This window comes from Myxocyprinus asiaticus, chromosome 14, assembly GCF_019703515.2.
Source record: "Myxocyprinus asiaticus isolate MX2 ecotype Aquarium Trade chromosome 14, UBuf_Myxa_2, whole genome shotgun sequence".
Classification (NCBI taxonomy): Eukaryota; Metazoa; Chordata; class Actinopteri; order Cypriniformes; family Catostomidae; genus Myxocyprinus; species Myxocyprinus asiaticus.
This window is the reverse complement of record NC_059357.1, coordinates 30,059,619-30,087,295: the sequence shown is the minus strand read 5'-3', so window position 1 is coordinate 30,087,295 and position 27,677 is coordinate 30,059,619. Positions and strand designations below refer to the sequence as shown.

Sequence of the window (27,677 nt, the reverse complement as noted above, 5' to 3'; positions counted from 1 at the left end):
GAAAAATGGTAACTTACTTGTCCAACTAAAAAAGTTACTTGTCCAGAGAGAAATAGGATAAAAGGAAGTAAAAACGAATAGCCTCCATTGCCATTACTTACAGCTAGCAGGGATGACATTAAGATCACAGTGCAGAAAGACGATTGAACCTAGCGAATAGAGACCAACTGAGCCACAAGCTCGGCAACATGTAACTGAGCAAAGTAGCTAAATAGCTGCCACAGTTTCAATATGATTAATGACATTAGCTAGTGTGAACATCTTATTCCTATCTCAGTCAGTTAGCCACTTATTTTCCAAGTTGGATACATAGTTGAGCCTAGTCAATCAGCTTGTCTACACAACTAAAATTAACAGGATAGTAACTTATTTGTCAGCCAAGTTGGGATGCATCCGAAACATAGCAAACATCACTCCGTCTTGCTCCTCATACCTGTAACGTATGCTGGAACTGCTGACAATGATGACGATGACGAGGACGTGAAGATGAAGAACCAAAGTGCAGTTTATTTACAGAACGTGAACTCCAATAACCCTGACCACAAAACAAAACATGAACATGGACTTTGACTTGACTTGACTTGACTTGACTTGACAAACACATACCATCACATACAATACTCGACCAATAGACAATGCAAACATGAGGGCTTAGAATTTCAAAATAAAAGACATGAATCAACAGAATGCACCTGACATATCCCCCCCACTAAGGGGTGGCTCCTGACACCCCAACACATAAACAAAACACGTAATACATGACACAACTCAAAGTTCTGTAGGGAGCGGGGGGGGGGGTGTCTTGAGGCGTGGGGCGTGGCGTGGCGAGAAAGGGCGAGGGGCATGGGACCAGGGCAAAGTCCATGGGAGGTGAAGCCATGAGAGGCTCGAGGGGCGGAGCCATGGAAGGTGGAGCCGTGAGAGGCTCGAGGGGCAGAGCCTTGGAACGTGGTGAGTAGCCGAAGACTCGAAGGGCCAGGGTGGAGCCGATGGCAGGGAGGACCAAAGCGATGCTAGAGGCTCGGAGAGCCAAAGCGGAGCCAGGTGACCGACAGACCAAGGAGGAGCCAGAGGGACAAGGGACCCCGGCACAGCCGACAGGCTGAAGGACCGTAGTGGAGCCGAGGGAACGCCGAGCTGAGGCAATGTCGAGGGACCGACAGGCCAAAGCGAAGTCCAGGGCTCAGAGGGTCCAGGCGGGATCGGAGGGCCGAAAGTTCCCCTTGCCTGCTCAGGAGAACTAAAGGTGGGTATAAGGGTGGGAACCATCTCCAGGTCCCACTGCTCAGGTGTGGCTGTGACGTGGCATGGAGCAGGCTGAGGCGTCGCTGTGACGTGGCATATAGCAGGCTGAGGCGTCACTGTGACGTGGCATGGAGCAGGCTGAGGCGTCACTGTGACGTGGCATGGAGCAGGCTGAGGCGTCGCTGTGACGTGGCATGGAGCAGGCTGAGGCGTCGCTGTGACGTGGGACTCTGGCTCGGCGGCGGCTGTGACGTGGGACTCTGGCTCAGCGGAGGCCATCTCGTGGAACTCTGGCTCGGCGGCGGCCATGTCGTGGAACTCTGGCTTGGGATCCGCCTCCCCCACAGTGAACGGGGAACCGATGAATCGAAGGGCGAGGTCGATATATTGAGCCAGGCTGAGGGAACTGCGATCGCCAGGCATCAAAAAAGAAATGGACTCATTTAGTCCAAATCTAAAACAACCCTTGAGGGCAACCTCATTGAAGTCTACCTGGCTGGCTAGACCGCAGAAGTGCTCAACATAGTCCTCCAGAGGACGTTTCCCCTGACGTAAGCGCAGAAGCAAAACCGCTGGGTCCATGGGAGGGTGGAGTATTCTGTAACGTATGCTGGAACTACTGACAATGATGACGATGACGAGGACATGAAGATGAAGAACCCAAGTGCAGATTATTTACAGAACGTGAACTCCAATAACCCTGACTACAAAACAAAACATGAACATGGACTTTGACTTGACTTGACTTGACTTGACTTGACTTGACTTGACTTGACAAACACATACCATCACATACAATACTCGACCAATAGACAATGCAAACATGAGGGCTTAAATACAAGACATGGGAGAACATAAATGAACAAACAGAACTGATAACAAGATAATTAAACAATAAACCAATGAAAACATGACACATGAACATGGAGGGAAAACAGAAATCACATGACTAGGGAAACAGGAACACATGACATGAAACAGGAACTAGAATTTCAAAATAAAAGACATGAATCAACAGAATACACCTGACAATACCGCACAGAGTCAAATGAATTTCCTCACCCTTTTAGATTCGTAATCTGTTGTGTTTGCGTCAGTGGTTTTGCCATTTTACCAGGCGCTTGGCCAGGGTGTGGAGGCTTGAGAAACACTGCTGAATATTACTAGATTACTATCTAATTTGAAAATTAAAACTATGCGGCTCGCTGCCTGAGGTAATGTCGAATTGAATTCTGATTGGTCAAGCAAGGCATTGTTTTTTCTAAGTGACTGCTAGTTCTAACCTGGGCAACATTTCCCAAAAGCATCATAAGCCTAAGTAGATCATAGAAACCATTGGCGCCAGTGGTTTCTAGGATCAGCTTAAGCTTTTCAAACAAATTTGCTTTTGGGAAATGCTGCCTGGCGCGTTCGAAAGACACTTCTGGCTTCCATTATATGCGGCAGCCTACGCACTCTAGATTATTTTTAACAGCAGAATAAGAATATGAGCTTTATGACACAGGCCAAGGCTAAAAAACAAACACTTGCCCATTCAAAAATCCACTTGTTCTGGACAAGCGCACAAGCGTTAATGACGAGCCCTGACCGATTTGACCAATACATTCAAATGAACAGACTCATGAGAATGATTAACATTCTCATAAATAAAAAAAAAAACACTCAATAATTGTTGTTTGCCAGTAAAAATATCTAAATATCCTTAAAAAAAAGATACTGGTAATTAAGTTAAATTACAAAAGATAGTCTTTAGCAAACGTTAGTTAGTTTAATGCGTAAAAGAGGGCTATTTGCCAATGGGGTAAGAAAAAACACTTGTTTTCCCTAGATTAAGTTTATTTTTCTTACCCCATTGACAAATAGTCTTTTGTTTTAAGCATAAGCCTTACTAGATTTTGTACTATTTCTGTGATAGCAAGGCTTTATTTCTTATGCAAAATTACATAAGAAATAAAGTCTGAGAATAAAGCCTTCTCAGGTGAATGTATCTTGTTTAAGGATGTTTAGATATTTTTACTGGAAAAAAAGACAAAAATACTGAGTTATAAAATGTTTTTTGCAGTGTGACTGAATCATTCTTTTGTGTCTTTTCTTTTAAATGAATTGGTTGAATCAGTTCACAAATCCTTCTAACTGATTCTTAAGTGAGTCGCTTTGAATCAAAATAATTTTTGTCCTTATCACAGATGACTAGAAAGGTCATGGAAAAGTCATGGAAATTCATTAGTCGAAGTGCGGGAACCCTGCTCAGGCACATCGGGAAGACCGCAGGCCCCTATCTCTCGCAGGGCACTCTTAGTCGATGTAAATTGAAGAACCAGTGAAGTAATAATCTTGAATATTGACTTCATCTTTGAGGGTCCATGACTTTGTGTCTGCGTCAGGTCAGGATAGCATTATAGGGAATTACCACCATTTAAAAATGTACTCTTTCATGTCTGTCTGCAGGTGATGTGGCCCCATACTTCAAAACAGAGCCGGGACCTCCAGAGATCCACCTAGAAGGGAACCGTCTGGTCATAACCTGCCTAGCGGAGGGGAGCTGGCCTCTGGAGTTCAAATGGATGCTCAACAACACAGATATCACAGCCTTCTCCCCTGAGTACAAGTGAGTATCAGCTTTCATCTTAAGCTTTCTGGAGATGAAGAACTCAGATCTGTCTCAAGGTTACAAAGAAATGAAAAAGCAGAGGCTCACGGATATTATTAGAGACACATTCTAACTCCCCTCCAGCATTTCACTTACACGTATGTACAAACAGTGACTTTATTTACTGGCTCATTGTGGCAACCATGGTTAGACATCAACAGGGGCTTAGCCACTGAAAGTGAAAAAAAACAAAAAAATCCCCAAAATTGAAAGGTTAGGGGTGAAAATGCCCCAAAAATGTATTCCTCAATTTCTTATTTGTTTGTCTGAAACATTTCTTAATATTATATTCTAGACCAATGCATAAAATTGCATAAAATGACTTAACAGTCTAATTATTCAATTTAATAGTTTATTTTAATAAAAATTATTACTTTGAAATATTTTACATAAAAGGATGAGACACATTCTTTTTTATTGCTAGAAAACAATTGCCTAAAAAAAGTATTCTATTATAAATGTAAAAAATGCCCCTGAAAAACAACCCTGGGGGAGAATGTTGCTACTTTAATGAAAAATGTAATTTACTGTGTGACACTGGTGGTAACTGTTTGGCAAAACAAAAAACGTCCTGGTTACTTTCGTAACCTCCGTTCCCTGATGGAGGGAATGAGACGTTGTGTCGATGTAGTGACATTAGGGGTCACTCTTGGGAGCCCCAAACCTCTGCTTTTTGAAAAAAGGCCAATGGGAATTGGTGAGTGGAATTTGCATGCCACTCCCCTGGACATACGGATATAAAAGGAGCTGGTATGCAACCACTCATTCAGGTTTTGTGCTGAGGAGCCAAGACAAGGTCCCGGCCATTTCAGCGGGTAGTTCAGCGTTGTGGCAAGAGGGACACAATGTCTTGTTCCCTCCATCAGGGAACGGAGGTTACGAAAGTAACTAAGATGTTCCCTGTCTGTCACTCACTCGACGTTGTGTCGATGTAGTGACACTAGGGGTCCCTATACAAAATGCCACAATTAGTTGAACTGTGTTACATGGACTGGTGGTGCGAGACGGGCAGACCGCTGTGTGCCTCGTAGCCAGCACAGCAGGCCGTCACATAACCTCCCCCGACATTATTATGAGTGTCGAACGGTCCTTCAGAAACAAGTTGACTGCCCAAAAAATAGGGAGAGGCTAGCCCAGCTGTGGCCTCTTTTCCTCTTTTTTTCTCCCCAAAAAGAGTGGAATTTGTTAACTGACTGGGGGCCATAAATGTCTACATCGGGGGGATATCACTCCCAAGGGTAAGACACCGCGGAGACCACACCCCGTCCAGAGAGGGTGGGGGTATTTTGAATGGAAATATGTCACATGGTCTTACCGAGTCTTGTCGGAAGTATGTCATGTGGAGAAGTCCCATGGTAGGTCCTACCCGAAGGGGGAGGAGTTTCTACAAACATGGTGACCGGGGGCAGAGGGGCCTCTGCCCAAGGAAGATGCAGTTTACCGACAGGGAAACAATTTAGCAGAAGATATCACATGGGGTCACCTACGGGGAACCACCACATGTGGAGCACCTACCTCAGTACAGGGCCTAGTTAGCACATGTACTGGGCCGACAGCGAGTTTCTCCGCAAACTCGTCTGCCACAGGGCTAAGGAGGAAAGTCATCCAGGGATCACAACTTGTGAACACGACTGGGAGTAAAAAGCGCACATCTTCACTTCATGGGAGGGGAAGAGCGCTATGCGCAAGCGGTACACCCGGCCAGCTGTCCCGGAACTTACCTGTTCGGACCTGACAACACACGGGTCGAAACCGGCTCAACCTGGAGATTATAGAACCTCGCAAAGGTGTTGGGTGTTGCCCAGCTCGCTGCTCTGCAGATGTCTGCCAAAGAGGCGCCACTGGTCAGGGCCCAGGAGGCCACTACACTCCTAGTAAAGTGGGCTCATAGCCCCACGGGGGGCAGCACATCCTGGGTGTGATATGCCATCACGATGGCATCAACAACCCAGAGGGTGATCCTCTGTTTGGAGACAGCACTTCCTTTCCGCTGTCCACCAAAGCAGACAAAGAGCTGCTCAGAGTTTCTAAAGCTCTGCGTGCAATCCAAATAGATGCGTAAAGCACGCACCGGACACAGCAACGCCAAAGCTGGGTCTGCCTCCTCCTGGGGCAGCGCTTGCAGGTTCACCACTTGATCCCTAAACTGGGTCGTGGAACCTTGGGCACATAGCCCGGTCGGGGTCTCAGGATCACGTGAGAGTAACCCAGACCGAACTCCAGGCACGATTCACTGACAGAGAACGCTTGCAAGTCCCCTACCCTCTTGTTGGAAGTGAGCGCAGTCAGGAGGGCAGTCTTCAAAGAGTGTGCCTTAAGCTCAGCTGACTGCAAGGGCTCAAAGGGGGCTCCCTGTAGACCCCGAAGGACTACAGAGAGGTCCCATGAGGGGATGAGATGCGGTCTGGAGGGATTCAACCTCCTAGCGCCTCTCAGGAACCTGATGACCAGGTCGTGCTTCCCTAAGGACTTACCGTCCACTGTGTCGTGGTGTGCACCTCGTAGAGGGAGCCCTAGCCTGAGTGATCGTGTCTACCACCATGGGTGGTAGGCCACTTAGGTCTTCCACATCCCGTCCAAGGGCCAGATATGGAGATTCCAGAGGTCTGGTCGCGGGTGCCAGATGGTGCCCTGTCCCTGAGAAAGAAGGTCCCTCCTCAGGGGAATTCACCGGGGGGGGCTGTTGCGAGGAGCGTGAGGTCCGAGAACCACGTCTGGGTCGGCCAGTAGGGTGCTACTAGGATGACCTGCTCCTCGTCCTCCCTGACCTTGCACAGGGCAAGTAGGCTCACTGGGGGAAACGCGTATTTGCGTAGTCCAGGGGGCCAGCTGTGTGCCAGCGCGTCTATACCGAGGGGTGCCTCGGTCAGGGCGTACCAAAGCGGGCAGTGGTAGGATTCCCGGGAAGCAAACAGGTCTACCTGTGCTCAACTGAATTGACTCCAAATCAGCTGGACTACCTGGGGGTGGAGTTTCCACTCTCCCTTGAGTGCAACCTGTTGTGACAGCGCATCCTCTGTGGTGTTGAGGTCGCCCAGGATGTGAGTGGCTCGTAGCGACTTGAGGCTCTGCTGACTCCAAAGGAGGAGACGGCGGGCGATTTGTGACATGCAACGGGAGCGTAGACCGCCTTGACAGTTGATGTATGCTACCGTAGCCGCGTTGTCCATCTGGACCAACATGTGCTTGCCTTGGATCAACGGCCGGAACCTCCGCAGGGCGAGCAGTACTGCCAACAACTCGAGGCAGTTGATGTGCCAACGCAGCCACGGGCCAGTCCAGGAGCCGGCGGCTGTGTGCCCATTGCATACGGCGCCCCAGCCCATCTTGGAGGCGTCTGTCATAACCACGACGCGCCTGGAGACCTGCTCTAGGGGAATCCCTACCCGTAGAAATGCAAGGTCGATCCAAGGGCTGAAGAGGCGGCGACAGATTGGCGTGATGACCACGTGATATGTCCCGCAGCACCATGCCCATCTCGGGACTCGAGTCTGAAGCCAGTGCTGAAGTGGTCTTATATGCATCAACCCGAGCGGAGTGGCAACCACTGAGGATGCCATATGCCCCAGGAGCCTCTGAAAAGGCACTGTTTGTGAGGCGCGCCATCATCGAGACTGAGTCCAACTCCAAGCTGAGAAAAGAGATGCTCTGAACCAGGGAGAGCTTGCTCTTTTTTCAGTTGACCCGAAGCCCCAGTCGGCTGAGGTGCGTGAGCACAAGGTCCCTGTGCGCACACAACATATCCCGAGAGCGAGCTAGGATTAGCCAGTCGTCGAGATAATTGAGGATGCGGATGCCCACTTCCTTTAGCGGGGCAAGGGCTGCCTCTGCGACCTTCGTGAAGATGCAAGGGGACAGGGACAGGCCGAAGGGGAGGACCTTGTACTGGTACGCCGGCCCTCGAAAGCAAACCGCAGGAAGGGTCTGTGTCGAGGTAAGACCGAGACGTGGAAGTACGCATCCTTCAGGTCTACCGCCGTGAACCAATATTGATGTCGGACACTCGCTAAAATGCGTTTTTGAGTCAGCATCTTGAACGGGAGTCTGTGCAAGGCCCGGTTCAGTACTCGCAGGTCCAAGATTGGCCGCAACCCACCGCCTTTCTTTGGTACAATGAAATAGGGGCTGTAGAACCTTTTTTCATCTCAGCTAGAGGGACAGGCTCTATCGCACCCTTCCATAGAAGCAAGGTAGCGGCGTTCTCGCCCTTCACAGAGGTGAAGTGGACGCTGCTGAACCTAGGCGGGCACCTGGCAAACTGAATCGCGTAGCCGAGTCAGATGGTCCGGGTCAGCCATCGTGACGGGTTGGAAAGTGCGAGCCATGCGTCCAAACTCCGGGCGAGGGGGACCAAGGAGATAATCATGTCAGACGTACCGGCAGGTGGGGCCTCACATCAAGGGGGCTCGAACCCCGTGGCCATGCTGAGTCCAGAGACATCAAAGCACTTACCTGGCTCCTGATGCCCACCATAAGATTGGTTGAGGAGGGGGAAGGAGGAACATCGTCCCCGCAGTCTGTCGGAACCAACCCAGTGTGGGCCTGTTTGTGCCACAGCTGGGCGTGCAGGGGCGGGGGGTCCGCCACTGGAGCGCCAAACCTGCCGAAATGGGATGGTGGACGGCGGTCGTGACGACGGCCGTGCACACCTGACATATGGCCCAGAGAACAAGGAAACCACACTTTTGTTGAGGTTTTGGGTACCGCAGCCTCTTAGGCATGCGGCAAAAAATGAAACAAAATATTCTCCTCCCGGCCCTCCACTGGGGGATGGAGTGGTCTGTCTACCAGCTCCGTAGAAGCAGGTCTCCTCGCCCCTGGGTCGCCCGTCTCAGGGGCTCTTCGAAGCCTTCCTAGGGTTCTTGGCGGCCGGCCATGAGACAGGTGGCGTCTGCTACCTGCGGTGGGCTCCATGCCGGGGCCAGGCCGCGGGGGCGGGCTGCGGTTGAGCCAGTGCTGTTGCCGCAGGAGGACGCCCTTGGCGACGAGCAGACGGGGTGCATGGTCTTGAGCCGTGCCTGGGCAGGATGTGTTGAATGGCCTCCGTCTGCTGCTTCACCGGCAAGAATTGCTGGGCAAAGTCCTCGACGGTGTCGCCGAACAGGCCAACCTGTGAGATGGGGGCGTCAAGGAACCGCGCCTTATCAGCCTCTCTCATGTCGACCAGGTTGAGCCAAAGGTGCCGTTCCTGGACCACCAGGGTGGACATCGCCTGCCCGAGAGACTGCACCTTGACCTTCGTCACCCGGAGAACGAGGTTGGTCGCCAAGCGCAGTTCCTGCATCAATCCCGTGTCAGAACTGCCCTCTTGCAGCTCTTTTAGCGCCCTTGGCTTGGCGAAGCGGCTTGTCCAGCAGCGACGTAAACCTACAGGCCCCTGGACGGGAGCTTCGGGCACCCACGCCAGGTGGTGGCGCTCTGCGGGCACAAGTGCACCACGAGCGCCTTATCCACCTAGGGGATCTCCGAATACCCCTTGGCCACCCCACCATCGAGGGTAGTGAGAGCGGGGGAGCTGGAAAATCGGGACCGGGTAGTAAAAGGTACCCCCCACGAACTTGTCAGTTCCTCACGCACTTCCGGGAAGAAAGGAACCGGGGCAGGGTGCGGCCGTGAGCGGCGCTCTGGGCCCAGGAGCCAAGGGTTCAGGGGAGGGTTCCACTCTATCCCGACGCTCGCGGCTGCCCGGGAAAGCATATCCGTCATCTCCGCATCGGCCTGAGACTGGGCGACCACGCCGAAGGGGGAAGCCCAGCCGAAGCCTCCGCGTCAGAGTGAATGAGCCCGCTCTCCGATGCTGCGCTCGATAACTCATCGTCTTCCCGGGCCCCAAATAAAAGGTCGAACTCGCCCTGAGACGAGCCGGCGGTCTCATCCGAGAGCCCGACTGGGGCAAGCGAGCGTGCTGAGGAATGGGAGGTCTGTTGGGGGTTACCTGGTGGAGGTGGTCCCATTGGAGTCCCCAAATCGCCCCCAGTACTAACCGACGTGGCCTTATACCCATAGGTAGAAGGACCGAGGCGGGGAGCCACCGGGGTGGCTTGCTTTCTTACGAAGGCAAGCCGCGACTGCAACTTTGCCATGGTCATGTCCTCGCAATGAGGACAAGACCCATCCACGAACGAAGTCTCCGTGTGGACAGCGCCCAGACACGTCAGACAGCGATCGTGGCCATCAGAAGCGAAGAGATAACGACCGCAACCAGGAATAACACACAAACGGAAAGGCATCTTTAAAAAGACGTTCCGTGTGTGCCGCTCTTTTAGAGTTTGAAAAATACTCTTTTTTATGTTCTGCCGAAGCGCCCAGGGGCGATCTCTTCACTCCACAGGTGCAGAGGGGGAGAAGCCGCTGAAATGCACCGTAAAATCCAGCAGATGAGGTGAATGAACTCGGCGGGTGAATTCAGCTCAATGAATAGAACCGCTTGGCTCCGAAGAGAAAATCTGAGTGAGTGGTTGCATACCAGCTCCTTTTATACCCGTATGTCCGGGGGAGTGGCATGCAAATTCCACTCGCCAATTCCCATTGGCCTTTTTTCAAAAAGCAGAGGTGTTTGGGGTTCCCAAGAGTGACCTCTAGTGTCACTACATCGACACAACATCGAGTGAGTGACAGATAGGGAACATAAATATTCACCCTTGAAACAATATTTTATCCTTAATGTAGTTTATTAAAGATCCATTTCAAGAAACTTTCTCATAATAAACAACTTTTTTTTGGGGGGGGGGGTTCTTGATGGTTCTTATGGATGCAAAACTCACCGCTACAATGTTAGTTTGTTGTGGGTGGTTGCCAGAGCGTTGCTATGTGGTTGATAGGATGTTTTGTGTGGTTGCTAGGGCATTTCTAGGTGGTTGCTATGGTGTTGTTTGTGTTTAATATAAGTAATAGTAACAGTTGTTAAAAACACTTAAAAATTAGAGAGATTATAAATAAATAAAAAACTATGTAAAAAACAAATACAGTGCTTGCAAGGTATTTACTGTACTTTCCACGAACATGCCTAAAACATGCCTAAAACCAAAGCTTACTTAAAGTTTTGAGACTATTTTTTGTTGCCTTGCAAGCACTGGTATTTCCTTCAGAAAATGGAAATTAAGTTGTATTTTGCACTGTTAAATGTTTTAAATATTTCCAACAAGCAGTTATCATATTTTAATTTAGAAATGAAATTACTTGAAAGTCCCTCACATTCAAATAATTTTTCAATTATGTTTTCTTTGGAGAAACTCCTCTAGTTTGTTTAGTAGTACATTTAATCAGTGGTATAATTTCCTTGTTGAGCTCTCTTCATGCCAAATGTTTAATTTCTCATTAATGATAGCCTCTTAAACTGAACTTTTTTTAATCAGCATACAGCCTCTGTAGCACTCAGCATTTTCTCAAACATGAGGAGTGTTAAAGCTGCTGAGCAATTGGCCCCACGGGTTCCTGCTGTCTTAATAAAAGAGTCTGCTGCTATGCCTGCCTATCTCTTTACGGACAAGTAATGCATTCATTCATTTTACCTGAAGTGCCCTGGTGACACCTGATTTACAGTTAGAGTTCATTTTTACATTAGATATTTTGATTCATCCTCCATTTCCGAATCATATACATGGTAAAGTATGTGCTTCTTATCTTTGCTCCTCCCTGTGTCAAGAGCTTCCATGGAAAAAACGTATTTTGTCCATCTTAAGAACTGGTTTGCTCTAATTGGTATTGCTTTTCCCATTATCTTTCATCACTTAAGCAGCATGCACCGAGCAGGCGTGGTATTACTATTGAGTTCCTCTGAAGGAGAAAGCCACCTCCGATCCCACTGGGTGGCATTTTCAGGGACGTAAACAGATTCGGCTAAATAGTGCGCAACAGCGCATTAGTCATGTATTCAGCACATTTGGAAATACCAACAGATTTTATTGCCCCTGCATTCGCCACCTCTGCTTTTGGTCAAAGTGGCCTTTTGGCTGAAATCTAATATTCGTAATCACAGAGCAGAGCTGGGCGGTGTTCCTCTGTGCCATTTTGATGTGGTGTGTTCACACTAATGTGCGGACTGGCGAAAAAAGGCTAGTTTTAACTGCAAGGGTAAACCTTTTCAACCCCACCCTTCTAAATGGGAACACATTTGTGTCTAAAACCTCTAAACTATGAGAATTTGTTTGCATGCAGCAATAGGGAACTGTGGTATTTGGCTGTATAGTAAATGAAAAATAAATCATGGGAACTCAAACAGTGACTTGATGAATTTAGAATTCCCTGAAAATGCCACCCATTGGGATTGTGAATCTCAGAGGTCCCTAGAAGTGTTCTTAAGATAGCGTGTCAAGTTAAATAGCATGTCAATAGTGAAAATCCTAAAAAACTGTGTGATTTTGTTGGCAAATAGCAGTATGAAACTGTTTTGATTGTCTGCATAGAAAATGCAAAATAAATATGGAAACTCATTCAATTTAGACATTTAGAATGACGTAAACAGCATAATGAAATCTATTCTTATTTATTTTTCCCCACTGCTCTCTCTTTCTATCTATCTCTGTTATAGGTACACCATCTCCTTTCTGCAGCGCTCCAATATGGGTGTTTACCAGTGTGTGGTGAGAAACAGGATGGGTGCTCTGCTCCAGAGACGAGCCGAGATTCAAGTGGCATGTGAGTTTCAGTAGAGGTGGTGGAGAGGAACTGAGTTTGATCCATATGTTAATGTCACATAACCTTGACACAGCACTTCTTGCATAAAGAAAACACATATATTCCAAGCCATTTCCTCAGTAGGTCCCTACTGTCCTTTGGACCCTGCTGTCTTTTTTTCTCTCTGCCACCCTCATTGTGCTTTGTTTGCATTCCTATCCCAGAAATGAGCTGTTTTAAACACTTTAAAGCCATGTAAAAAAATGCATTGCAGGAATAATGTTTCCAAATTCAAAGCACAATGAAGTATACTTTCCTTTGTTCTGCATGGTGATGCAATCTTGGGCTGAAGTGTGCCATGAATAAATGTTGTTGATTGAACACCTATGAAGTTTGGGCCCAAAGCCTGATTAAAAAGTCCTCTGTGATTCCGAATGTATCATCAGAAAGGCTTTAATGTTATAAATGCTGTGCTTTAGCTCTTAGACAGTTTGCACATTATAACACTCTCTGAAAAGTATTTAAATGTATCCCCTTTAAATCACTGCCTGTAACACAGACTCCGGAGAACAGAGGTTAAGATCCATATGTGGTTTAATAGTCAATGTGCAACTCATAAACAGACAGGCAGGGTAAATCACCAGTAATGGAACAGCATAGGCAGACGAGAGACGTAGTCATAAAAAGGCAAAGGTCAGGGCAGGCAGCAAACAATCACAGTAAGAGACCAGGTAAAAGATAGGTAAACAAGGCTGGCAGCAGGGTATCAAATGGTGGGTAACAGGCAGAAGTCAAACACAGGCAGGCAGTATAAGCAGAGATAAACGCTCAGAAATGTTATCAGGAGCAAAACAAGACTTCACAATGACTATTGTTTGAACAGCGCTTAAATAGTGTATGAAATAGGGAACAGTTGTGAGTGTAATTCACTCCAGGTTTGCATGCTGGGAAGTGTAGTTAGTGGTGCCTCGAGCGAGGGAGAACTGGTGGTGAGCAGGAGGAGTCCCTGAGTTCGTAACAGAGCCCCCCCCCCGCCCCCCACGAGCGGCTCCTGACGTTCGACGCCAGGTTCTTCCACAGGGTCGAGGGGCAGGTCTTTCCGGATGCGTCCTGTGAAATTCAGTGGTGAGTGTGGGGTCAAGAATATCATCAGCTCTGACCCAGGATCGCTCCTCCGGGCCATACCTCTCCCAGTCAACCAAGTACTGAAGAAAGCGACCCCGACGTCTGGAGTCCAGGACCTCTCGAACTTGATAAGCCTCCTCGCCATCCACGATTATGGGCGGGGGGTTTGGATCATCGATCTCCTCCTCCCTCGGGCCACCAGCAGGTTTAATCAGAGAAACATGGAAGGTGGGAGAAATGCAATAGTTAGAGGGCAGTTGAAGGCAATAAGACACTGGAGTAATTTGTCTAAGAACTTTGAAAGGACCCACATACCTGGGACTGAGTTTCTTGCAAGGCAGATGGAGATGAAGGTCACGTGTGGAATGGGATTGAGGCATCGATGGCGATCGGCCTGTTCCTTCTGCCTCCTAACAGCTCTTTGGAGATGGACATGAGCATGGTCCCACACCTCCTCGCACCGCCGAAGCCAGTCATTGATGGCCGGTAGCTCCGTGGGTTCTCCAGACCAGGGGAACAGAGGTGGTTGAAATCCCAGCACACATTGAAAGGGGGTCAAGCCCGTGGACGGCTTCTGAAGGGAGTTCTGGGCGTACTCGGCCCAAAGCAGATAATGGCTCCAATCAGCCTGGTTCTGGTGACAATACACTCTGAGAAAGCACGTGATCTCCTGGTTTAAGCACTCGGTCTGGCCATTTGATTGAGGGTGGTAACCTGAAGTGAGACTGATGTTGATGTTGAGTTGTTGAAAGAAAGCCTTCCAGACCCGGGATGTAAACTGTGGACCCCTGTCGGAGATGATGTCTTCAGGTAGTCTGTAGAAACGGAACACCTGATTCATTAGATGTTCTGCAGTTTCGAAGGCTGTGGGGAGCTTGGGCAGAGGGATTAATCGACATGACTTAGAGAATCGATCAATGACAGTAAGAATGACGCCGTTACCTTGAGAGACAGGGAGATCAGTGATGAAGTCGATGGTGATGTGAGACCATGGACGATGGGGAATAGGCAGAGGTTGGAGGAGTCCTGCAGGAAGTTGCCTGGAGGATTTGTTTGCTGCACAGGTGGGACAGTTGTTGACGTAAGCAGTGGTCTCTGCCTGCATAGTGTTCCACCAGAAACAATTCTGAAGCAGTTGTAGTGTGGCTGCGATACCTGGGTGTCCGGAACTGGTGGTAGTATGGACCCATTGTAAGGTCTTTTCCTGAAGGAGTTGTGGAAAATAGGTTTTCTCAGGAGGGCAGTCAGGGGGAGTCGGGTCCTGAATCTGAGCTTGGGCGATCTCGGTCATAATATCCCATTGAACCAGAGCCAAGATTAGTGACGTGGGGATGATGGGTTCAGATGTCTGGTTCTGAGTGTCAGACTCAAACAGATGAGAGAGAGCATCGGCTTTGGAATTTTTGGAACCTGGATGATAGGTAATGGTGAAACTGAATCGAGTAAAGAACAACGCCCACCTAGCCTGCCTTGGATTCAGTCTTTTAGCAGAGCGTAGATATTCGAGGTTTCGATGGTCTGTTAACATGAGGAAAGGGTGTCTCGCCCCCTCCAGCCAATGTCGCCTCTCCTCTAAAGCCGCTTTCATAGCCAGCAATTCTCGGTTGCCCACATCGTAGTTTTGCTCAGCAGAAGATAGCTTACGGGAAAAATATGCGCAAGGGTAGAGTTTCGGGGGCATTCCATGACGTTGTGAGAGAATGGCTCCGAATCCCGTATTAGAGGCATCCACTTCAACTGTGAAAGGAGTATTGGGGTCAGGATGGGAGCGGAGGTGAAGCAAGACTGAGTGGATGAGATTATCGAGATGAATGGCTAGGTCGATAAACTGGCCCAGGGTTCTCCCTTCATCACGGCATGCCAGCTCGGATTGCAGTTCCAGATTGAGTCCCCTTCGGAAAAGCAACTTAAGGGTGTCCTCTACCCATACAGTCTGAGCGGCGAGAGTGCGGAATGTAAGCGCATACCCGGCAGCGGTGTCCTTCCCCTGTTGGAGTGAGAGTAACAGCTCACCAGCATTCTTTCCTCCCTCGGGATGTTCGAATACTTCTCAGAATCGCTGGAGAAATTCATCAAAGGTGGTGAACCTCAAACCCTCACAAGACCATATAGCGGTAGCCCAGTCCAGAGCCCTTCCGGTTAATAGGGAGCAGACAAAAGAGATCTGACTGTCATCAGAGGGATATAGCGTGGATTGCTGCTTCACAAACATTGAACACTGCATCAAAAAGCCTGGGTAGCTTAGTGGTAAAAGACACTGGCTTCCACCCCTGGAGTTCACTAGTTTGCTAGTTCGAATCCCAGGGCATGCTGAGTGACTCCAGCCAGGTCTCCTAAGCAACCAAATTGGCCCGGTTGCTAGGGAGGGTAGAGTCACATGGGGTAACCTCCTCGTGGTTGCTATAATGTGGTTCGTTCTCGGTGGGGCGCGTATTGAGCGTGGATGCCGCGGTGGATGGCGTGAAGTCTCCACACGTGCTATGTCTCCATGGCAACACGCTCAACAAGCCACGTGATAAGATGCATGGGTTGACGGTCTCAGACGCAGAGGCAGCTAGGATTCGTCCTCCGCCACCCGGACTGAGGCGAATCACTACGCGACCACGAGGATGTAAAAGCGCATTGGGAATTGGGCATTCCAAATTGGGTGAAAAAAAAACAAAAAAACCTTGTACCTAGCTGATGTCTCATCAAACTTCTCCGGAAAAGCAAGATGTGGGTTGGCGGTGAAGGTGTTCGGAGAAGGAGGGTCATTCACTGGAATGGGTTGAGATGCGTGTGGCAGTTGGTCCGATGCATGAATGTGGAGGTTTTGCAAGATCTTTACTAATTCCTCCATAGAAGCAGTCAGCCGGGTGAGTTGCATTTGGTTGTCAGCCAACACATTAGCTTGAGCGAAAACTTTAGTAGACAATTGCTGGAGTTCCGCTGGACCTGTTGTTGGTGAAGTCTTCTGTAACACAGACTCCTGAGAACAGAGGTTAAGATTCATATGCGGTTTAATAGTAAACGTGCAACTCATAAACAGACAGGCAGGGTAAATCACCAGTAATGGAACAGCATAGGCAGACGAGAGACGTAGTCATAAACAGGCAAAGGTCAGGGCAGGCAGCAAACAATCACAGTAAGACTCCAGGTAAACGATAGGTAAACAAAGCAGGCAGCATTGTATCAAACGGTGGATAACAGGCAGAAGTCAAGCACAGGCAGGCAGTATAAGCAGAGGTAAACGCTCAGAAATGTTAGCAGAAGCAAAACAAGACTTCACAATGACTATTGTTTGAACAGTGCTTAAATAGTCTATGAAAGAGATAACAGGTGTGAGTGTAATTCAGTCCAGGTTGGCATGCTGGGAAGTGTAGATCGTGGTGCCCTCAGAACTCAGGCAAGAGAGACCTCTGGTGGTGAGCAGGAGGAGTCCTCGAGTTCGTAACACCGCCGCTATATCCATACACATTCAAAAGAGTGTTTTTGCCATTGCATCGTGCCCAGCAACCCTCCCCCACACACAAGTGTGACAAATAGTCAGAATTAAATTTTTGTTTCAAAAGAGAGTTTTTGGCCATTGCCATTGAGTCATAAGGAGTCCTTAACCTTTATATTGTGTTCCGGTGAACTGACTATTTAACGTTATTTTTTTCTAAAAACTGTAGTTTATTTCATCCAGTGACTTCACACAGGGGCATCTGAACATGCAAAAAATATTTTGATCATTCTCATAAAAATTTTTTGGTTTTATTTCACTTTGTGACATCTGTGATGTTCCCGATCTAAAGTGACCGCCATTGCAAATGAATGGATTAAACTACAAAATACAGAAATATGAAGTGTTCAGGAGCATCCCAATCCTTTAGATGAGCACATATGTGGAAGTGTGTTTGCACACACAAAGTCCTCAGACATGTGAACACACACAACACACACACACACAAACACACACACATACGTGTGTTGAGCACCCTTTTGTGCATCGTCCTTCCATGTATACTTTTAGAAGAATATTTAAAGATCTACTTATCATATTATGTTGTGTTTGGGCTAGTTTGTATCGGGGTAGTCTGCTGTAATTTATGATATGTGATTATCTATGTTATATGTATGTTTCGGGAAGTAATAAGGAAAAACGTCACAAAAAGACACTCCTGTTAATTATATTTGTGTGTGTCTGTTGGAATTTCATACACTAATACTCACTGCAGTTTGGCCTTTGAGTGAAACAAATGTTTTCATTACATTTTACTAATTGAGACCTTTCCAACGATATATGGCTATCTCATCTTTTTAATGTTTTTACCAACTCTGAATATAATTGTTGTGATAACAAATTTGCAAATTATGAGAAAAAAAGATTTCTAATTTGTCAGCGAATTAAAAAGCATTATTTAAAAATGGTAGAATCAGCTATATGCATTGTTAAGTCTAGATTTTAAGCTTTAAAATGATACCTGTTTGTTTAGATCAAGCAAGTGGTTATTCATTTATTACATAATTATTATTCTTTTTAATGTTTTCTGCAGGGAGTGCCCCCCAATAAACTCAGTTCAATAAATCCTATCAATAAAAAATATATTTTTTAAATGTATTCAAAAAAGAAGTACGAAACTGTCATAATTACTAAAAAAGAAGTTGACAATAAGATCTAATGCAATATCTTGGGATAATTTATGCAAAATTCGTATATACTGTACATCATTTATGACCAGGAACACAAACAGTCTTAGCACAAACAAACACAACACAAGGGTTAAAGCTGAATTGTGTAATTAAATGGCCACCAAACGAAATTGTAAAAATAATGATTATTTTCAAACAGATTTCCTGAACACTCCCCTGCTATTGTTTTGCCATAGTCCTGGACCAAACTCATCCCATTGGTTAAGCCATTGTTGCTACGTTGGGCTGGTTGCCACAGTGTTCACACTTTTTGGGTTAATCAACCTACAAATTGCTTGCTTGTCTCTGTATATTAAGCTGGGATACGAGAAAGTATTTTTAAGGAATAGTTTACCCAAAAATGAACATTTGCTGATAATTTACTCACCCCCAGGCCATCCAAGATGTATATGACCTTCTTTCTTCATCAGAACAGGATTTAAGATTTTTAGTAAAGTATCCCAGGTTTTTAGCTTCATCCAGTGCAAGTGAATGGACACCAATTTTTGACGGCCAAAAAGCATATTTAGTCAGCACCAAAGTAATTCACACGATTTACTTTACGAAGTGAATCGATATGTTTGTGTGAAAAACTAATCGCTTTAATTTTTGGGTGAACTATTCCTTTAACATAAAAAATAAATAAATAAAAAATAAAATAAAAATAAAAATACATACTTCAGCTTTAAGACTGATTAGTCAACTAGTCATTCAGGTAACCCACCAATTAGTTGATTTTGAAAAAATGTAGTCTTGCACATCCCTACTCTATACATGTGTATAATAAGACTGCCAGCTCTCTCTTTTCAGATATGGGCGACTTTATGGACAATGACCAAAGAAAGACAGTGACACAGGGCAGGGCGGCCATCCTTAATTCCCCAGCTGTCAGCTGCTTCCCACGGCCACAGGTGACATGGTTCAGGGACGGCTACAAGATCATTCCCAGCAACAGAGTGTAAGTAGAGCTTAATTGCTTGTCTAATCTTTAAACGCTGCCTGCAACGTCCGTTCATTAGGACAGTTCTGGATGACCCAGTGCATGTCCCTTGGCTTTAGATCCCCACAGTGTGTTTTAAGAGATGTAATTGCCTGCAATGTTCGCTCGCAATCCCTCTGGGTATCCATTTACTGCCACCCACACTGGAAAATAGAGGGAAAAAGAGGATAATTCAGTCAGTGATGCAGGGGGCATGGAATGTGTCTTAATAAGCTCCTTCAGTAGTCAGCACACTGGCCAGGGAGTCACTGTCCCATTGTCAAAATTGTTCCAGTGCACAAATTTCCTGAATACATCGTAAAAACCAGCGATCATCATCTGCTTACTATATTCCCGGAAATGTAGTTATGTCTTTTTATCAAGTCGTTAAATGACTTGTCCAAGTGTAAATGTAAGACAAAGTCGTATTTACTGTCTTTAAAATAGAAACAGTGCAAGTTTTGCATTCTGACATGCATGCAACTTCAAGTTGTACACAAGTTCACCTGTGTGGATCAACATCCTTTCTTGTGCCTGAATTCATCTTAACAATATACTGATTCACAACACAGGGAACTAGGAAGCAGAATGAGACACAGCCATGCACGGCTTTCTGTGTGTGAGAGAGTGTTTTTCTCCCATTGCCTTGTCACAGAAGAGCAATTAATGCCTGTTCTTGGCCCTTCTTTAATCTTGCAATGATAGTTTTTCGTTGCCTTTTTCTAATTAGCAGCTCACCCAGTCAGAGATCGACCAGCCTTATCCGATCCACCGCTATCAGTCAAGTGTCTTTCAACCCGGCGAGGCCCAAATAAAAGCCCTACCACAAAGACACATCTAATGAATCAACTTTCATTCCGCCAATACAGCGGTGGGCCCGTTTGAGAATTGCATTTGATTTCGGCAGAAGGTGTAATTGAAATGTAAGCAGGCTAACTGAGGTAAATTAAGAAATATACTCAGGCTAGGAATTATTTACATTCATTTCATTCCTCTCACGGTTTCAGGCCTTGGACTGATTAGTTAACGACATTCACTCGACATTTATCATTTTGTTCTAAAAAAAACTGTGCTGCAGCACTCTGCAAATAATAATTTTCTTATCATTACTTTTTTCTTGTTTTCTAGTAAAAATATTTAAACATCCTTAAAACAAGATACATTTCATTGTGAAGCAAAATAGAGTAAGATAATAAGACTTGTTTTCAGAGAATATATCTTGAATTTAAGGACTAGTTGACCCAAAAATTACAATTCTGTCGTTTTTTATTAATTTCGTCTCAAACCTGTATGACTGTCTTTCTTAAGCGAAATAAAGGAAAAATTTTAATGAATATCCCGGTCCATCTATGCAATGCAATGACAGTTGATAGTGACTGACTTAAAAGCTATAAAAATGACCCAAAATCATAAAAATAGTAAATGCGATTAATGCGTCATATTCCAAGTCATACAAAAGGTTTTGGTGAGAAACAACCCAAAATGTAGTTAATTTTTTGGTTAGTATCTTGCCATCCTTTGCATGTTCATGAGTACTATAAAAGATGCTTGTGTTGTTTTTAGCTCTAAACAACTTCAAAAAATATCTCCTTTTGTTTTCCATGGAAGAAAGAAAGTCATATGGGTTTGAAACAACATGATGGTGAGAAAATAATGACATAATTTTCATTCTGAGTTTACGATTCCCTTAGAAATTTTTGAGTTGCTTAAAGGAATATTCCAGGTTGAATACAAGTTAAGCTCAATTAACAGCATTTGTGACACAATGTTGATGAATTTCGTCTTGTCCCTTCTTTTCTTTAAAAAAAAAAGCAAAAATCTGGGTTAAAGTGAGGCACTTACAATGTAAGTGAATGGGGCCAATCCGTAAATGTTAAAATACTCAATTTTTCAAAAGTAAAGCCACATGATGTAAACAATATACGTTTTAACATGCTTTTAGTGTGATAAATTCGCTAACAAACCTTTCCTGTGTAAAGTTATATCCAATTTTACAACTTCGTTGACTACTACATGACTACGTAGAGCTATAACCCTGAAACCATAAAATGACTTTACATTTATATCACACATTTGCAGTGAAATTCTTTTTTTTTTACATATCCCAGCTAAGCTGGGGTCAGAGTGCAGGGTCAGCCATGATAGGGCACCCCTGGAGCAGATAGGGTCAAGGGCCTTGCTCAAGGGCCCAACAGTGGCATCTTGGCAGTGCTGGGGCTTGAACCCCCAACCTTCTGATCAGTAACCCAGAGCCTTAACCACTGAGCCACCACATTTCAAATAATGCACAAGTTTTAATAGAAAAAAAATTATGTAAGTGCTTTTATAACATTATAAGCTTCACATTTCTGCCTTAAACTCTCCAAAAATTTAAAAAGTGATTCACTGTAACATCGATTTTTGCTTTTTTAAAGAAAATTAGGGATGAGTTTAAATTATTTTTTGTGGTAATCAACATTATGCTTCTAATGCGGTTGATTTCACTTAACTTGTATTGAAATCAGAATATTCCTTTAAAGATGGGTAAAAACATGCATTTGGTTGAGAGGCATGTTGGGAAGGTGTATATATACAGTATGGGTGCTTCAGCCACAGGCCTGGCCCACAGATGTAGTTAAGGTGCCTTGGATAAAAGCCAGTTCAATAATGGAACCGGTGCTCTCCTGCCAATGCTTTCACAGAACATGGCATCATGATGAAAATTGCAGCCCACATACAGTACATAAAATCAATATTCCACTGCTGACATCATTCACTACTGCATATATTCAGCCATGAGATATGTATAGGGGTGCTAGCCTGTGCCTGGGCATCTGTACCTATGAGAACCTGGCAGTCATCCCAGACAGCCCTCTTTCATTGACCCTATATATGCGCCAGCTGGTGTCTAAAGATCTAGACTCGAACCCAGAGGCTCAAACAGCCCAGAGGACAGTAGAGTAATATCAAGCAATCATACATCAAGCCAAGCCCATTAGCACACTATTGGATGTTATGTCACATCCTTAATTGTTCAGTGGCAACAACTGAAGCAATGCAATCAGCATAGCCATTGAAACTGGCACTATGCGTTACTGGGCCAAATCCCCAGGATGGACTTTTGGAAATTGGGCTGTACTCCATAAGCACCTTCATAATCACCTGGTACGGTGATTACATGAACTGGCCTTGTAGGATCAAAGTTTATCCATGTGGTAGGTTCTACGGCCCTGAGTCAATATACAAACATGCCGGCTTAATCTATTTGTGAGTCTCATAAGATGTTGTCTTCTCAGAATTGATAAATGTTGCTTTGCAAAACACTAATGTCCTGTGTGAAACACTTGAGAATGGAAGAAATGGATGGTTCATTTTGAGATGACCTCATCTAGAGTGTTGTTTTGCTGTTGCAGCAAGTGAAAGCTCTTATAATTGTCTCTTTACTAAAATCTAATCTACTTGACCATCGCAATGGCAGTTTTCAATCCAAAGTTACATTTCTGTTATATTGATTGAGAGTGATTGATAGATGACATGGACAGCTGGGTCCAACTTAACCTTTATAAAATTCTGCCCTTTTCTGCCTCTGAATTCTGAGGTCCTTTTATGTATGCCATACAAAACGTCCAAACAGTGAGTTCAGTCAGAGTTGGCTGATTCAATCAGACTCTTTCTATACAAATTCCTATTTCCTTTACCCAAGGCTCAGCATAGGGCTGCTCCGATCAGTTCAGATGTTTACCCAAAAAAAACACAAAAAATAAAACACTACATTTAATTTTTTAGGAACATATTTTTTATATGGGATAGAAAGAAAAACTTTTTTACATACAGTGTATCATTTTATTATACATTTTATATGATGTATTCTATAAATACAAGTTTTCTTTACAAAAATAGTTACAACAAATAATTTATTAGGTTTTTAATTTGCTTAATAGCTATAAATGATACTGTAACTGCATGACAACAATATAAAAAAAATATATATATATATATATAAATAATAGGGTCCCCTTCAGTGTCATAGGCTGAGGGGAAACAAAGGGACCCAAACGCAGAGGGAAACAGTCAATGAGTTTATTAACAACAACGTTTGTAAACAAAGACAGGCGCACCCGGCACCGGCTGCAGTGATGAGCAGAATCAAAAGCTATAGCCGCTCAGTGGGCTAATGATGAGTGCGTGTGTTGTGGAAGTCAGGAGCAACCTGAAGAGAGTCCGTTGAAGCTGGTGTGAAGCGAAGCAAAGCCCAGGCAAGTTTCTCCCCCGACACATGGGCAGAGACCGACAAATCCTCCTCCAAGGGAACTGGGCAACAATACAGGAGAAGGCGACAGTGAACAGGAAGATAACCACACCTCTAGAGACAGGCAACCAAAAGACACATGAGCAAACTTCAACTAAACAAGAGAGAACAGTTAACATTTGACAGCAAACAATAAACTGGTGAAGAAAGAGGAAAAACACAAGGAATAAGTAGGGAGTGCAATCAGTGAGAAGCAGGTGGAACGGACGAGTAAATCATTGCCATGATCAGCGCCTCCCCGGGAATGATCACACTTGCTGGCTCCACCTGTGAGACACGAGGGAGAGAGAAAAACAAACAACAAATGCCAGAACCATGATACTCGGCTTATACGGGACAGTTGGCAACTTCCTACATTGGTAAGAAAAAGTATTTGGAATTAGCTGGTTTTCTGCATCATAAAATGTGATCTCATCTTCATCAAAGTCACAAGTATAGACAAATACAACGTGCTTAAGCACACAAACAATTATAACCTTTCATGTCTTTATTGAACATATCCCATTAAACTTTCACAGTGCTGTGGAAAAAGTACGTGAATTCTTGGATTTCATAACTGGTCGATCCTCCTTTGGTAGCAATAACAACCAAGCGTTTCCAGTAGCTGCGGAATAGACCTGCACAACATTCAGAAGGAATTTTGAACCATTCTTCTTTACAGAACTGTTTCAGCTCAGCCGTATTCTCAGGATGTATGGTGTGAATGGCTCTCTTGAGGTCATTCCACAGTATCTCTATTAGATTAATGTCTGGGCTCTGACTCGACCACTCCAAAAGGTAGATTTTCTTTTTTTGAAGCCATTCTGTAGTGGATTTACTTCGATGTTTAGGGTCACCCTGGCATTGTCCTATAGGATATCTTGATACAATTGTGAATTCATTTTTCCCTCGATGATGGCATGCGGTCCAGGCCCCGAAGCAGCAAAGCAGCCCCAAATCATGATGCTCCCTCCACCGATTATGTTTTCATGTTGGAATGTGGTGCCCTTTTTACGCCATAAGTAGTGCTGCATGTTCTTTCCAAACAATTCAACTTTAGTTTCATTTGTCCACAAAACATTTTCCCAGTAGTGTTGTGGAGTGTCTAGGTGGTCTTTGGCAAACTTCAGACGACCAGCAAAGTTTTTTTTGGAAAGCAGCAGCTTCCTTCGTGGTGTCCTCCCATGGACACCATGCCTGTTTAATGTTTTCCATATAGTAGACTCATGTACAGAGATGATAGCCAGTTCCAATGATTTGTTCAAGTCTTTAGCTGTCACTCTGTGTTTTTTTTTTTGTTTTTTTTTTACCTCATTGAGCATTCTGCAATGTGCCCTTTGAGTCATTTTGGCTGCACGGAAAATTTAGGGAGAGTAACCACAATACTAAACTGTCTGCATTTATATACAATTTGTCTAACCGTGGACAGATGAGTATCTAAGCTCTTCGAAATAACTTTGTTACCCTTTCCAGCTTTATGCAAAGCAACGATTCTTGATCGTAGGTCTTCTGAGATCTCTTTTTTGTGAGGCATGGTCCACGTCAGCAGATGCTTCTTGTGAATAGTAAACTCAAAATGTTTGAGTGCTCTCAAGTTAAGTAGCTCTAACCCACACCTCCAATCTTGCTCTAATTTGCTTTTGTTGACATCATTAGCTTAGGGGTTCACATACTTTTTTCAACCTACACTGTGAATGTTTGAATGATGTATTCAATATTTACAGTAACAATACAATAATTTGTGTGTTATTAGTTAACCCAGATTAATTACCAGTGTAATCATTGCTGTAATATAAAGGAGGGTAAACAGTACATTGTCTTTAAGACTAAAAATCCTATGAGGTTAAGTCCTTCATTAACTGCAACACACAGTATGTAGTGTATTGTCTATCATGCAGTTGAAGTTGCTTCTACATAGGGAGAACGAAGCATTGTTTAAAGGATAGGGTCTCTGAACATAAGTATGTCATTAGAAAACATAATATTGTCTATCCTATAGTGAGGCATTTTTAGGCAGCCCACAATAGCAACCCTGATAGTCTTATTGTGGAAGCTTTAGAAACAGTTGAAAAAAAAAACATACGAGGCGGGGATCATTTAAAATAATTATTACAAAGAGAAACATTTAAAATTTATCAGATGAAGGCAATGGATTTTCCAGGTTTAAATGAAGAAACTGACTTCAGTCCTTTTCTTTAAATAGTTGATGTATTTTTTCCTATTGTGGTTATAATATATATATATATATATATATATATATATATATATATACTTCTTTTCTCTCTCTTTCTCTCTTTATTGTGACATCATTTACTATGATATAAGTACCTAGATATACTCTACCTAATGGACTTCTGACACTAAATTATGTGTGTTAGTGATTTCTTCTGAGCAGGTGTGCCCAATTTAGCAATAATGAAATGAGAGTCTTTTCTTAAGTCACGTTTGTGTGTTGTATATGCGTAGGTTTACAGCACTCTTTTTTTCCCCCACTGTTTGTAACTATTGTTATAGCCATTGACAATAAAGGCTTTTACTATATTTTTGATCTGAAAGTGTGCCTTGATTTTCCTTTTTCTTTTTGTGTTTGTTCATTTTTGTTACTTAGATGAAGATCAAGTCAGATCTTAAGACAAATTTATACATAAATGCAGGTAATTCCAAAGGGTTCACTATTTTTTATTGCCACTGTTATAGCACTCCAAGCATGTTAACAGAAAGTTGAGTGGAAGGAAAAAGTGTGGAAAAGATGCACAACCAACCGAGAGAACCGCAGCCTTATGAGGATTGTCAAGAAAAATTGATTCAAGAATTTGGGTGAACTTCACAAGGAATGGACTGAGGCTGGGGTCAAGGCATCAAGAGCCACCACACACAGACGTGTCAAGGAATTTGGCTACAGTTGTCGTATTCCTCTTGTTAAGCCACTCCTGAACCACAGACAACGTCAGAGGCGTCTTACCTGGGCTAAGGAGAAGAAGAACTGGACTGCTGCCCAGTGGTCCAAAGTCCCCTTTCAGATGAGAGCAGGTTTTGTATTTCATTTGGAAACCAAGGTCCTAGAGTCTGGAGGAAGGGTGGAGAAGCTCATAGCCCAAGTTGCTTGAAGTCCAGCGTTAAGTTTCCAAAGTCTGTGATGATTTGGGGTGCAATGTCATCTGCTGGTGTTGGTCCATTGTGTTTTTTGAAAACCAAAGTCACTGCACCCGTTTACCAAGAAATTTTGGAGCACTTCATGCGTCCTTCTGCTGACCAGCTTTTTAAAGATGCTGATTTCATTTTCCAGCAGGATTTGGCACCTGCCCACACTGCCAAAAGCACCAAAAGTTGGTTAAATGACCATGGTGTTGGTGTGCTTGACTGGCCAGCAAACTCACCAGACCTGAACCCCATAGAGAATCTATGGGGTATTGTCAAGAGGAAAATGAGAAACAAGAGACCAAACAATTCAGATGAGCTGAAGGCCACTGTCAAAGAAACCTGGGCTTCCATACCACCTCAGCAGTGCCACAAACTGATCACCTCCATGCCACGCCAAATTGAGGCAGTAATTAAAGCAAAAGGAGCCCCTACCAAGTATTGAGTACATATACAGTAAATGAACATACACTATATTGCCAAAAGTATTCGCTCACCCATCCAAATGATTGAATTCAAGTGTTCCAATCACTTCCATGGCCACAGGTGTATAAAATGAAGCACCTAGGCATGCAGACTGCTTCTACAAACATTTGTGAAAGAATGGGCCGCTCTCAGGAGCTCAGTGAATTCCAGCATGGTACTGTGATAGGATGCCACCTGTGCAACAAGACCAGTCGTGAAATTTCCTCGCTACTAAATATTCCACAGTCAACTGTCAGTGGTATTATAACAAAGTGGAAGCGATTGGGAATGACAGCAACTCAGCCACGAAGTGGTAGGCCACGTAAAATGACAGAGTGGGGTCAGCGGATGCTGAGGTGCATAGTGCGCAGAGGTGGCCAACTTTCTGCAGAGTCGATCGCTACAGACCTCCAAAGTTCATGTGGCCTTCAGATTAGCTCAAGAACAGTGCGTAGAGAGCTTCAAGGAATGGGTTTCCATGGCCGAGCAGCTGCATTCAAGCCATACATCACCAAGTGCAATGCAAAGCATCAGATGCA

General features: G+C 44.8%; 1 protein-coding gene across 2 annotated transcripts in view; it reads left to right on the top strand.

The window, feature by feature from the left end:
• LOC127452338 (protein sidekick-1-like) overlaps window positions 1-27,677 on the top strand; it is a 522,949-nt gene that overhangs the window by 229,347 nt on the left and 265,925 nt on the right. For both annotated transcript variants that reach the window (XM_051717752.1, XM_051717750.1), the window contains exons 2-4: window positions 3,694-3,853; window positions 12,426-12,532; window positions 19,100-19,247. In XM_051717752.1, the coding sequence (XP_051573712.1) occupies window positions 3,694-3,853; window positions 12,426-12,532; window positions 19,100-19,247 (415 nt within the window). The remainder of the gene's footprint in view (window positions 1-3,693; window positions 3,854-12,425; window positions 12,533-19,099; window positions 19,248-27,677) is intronic.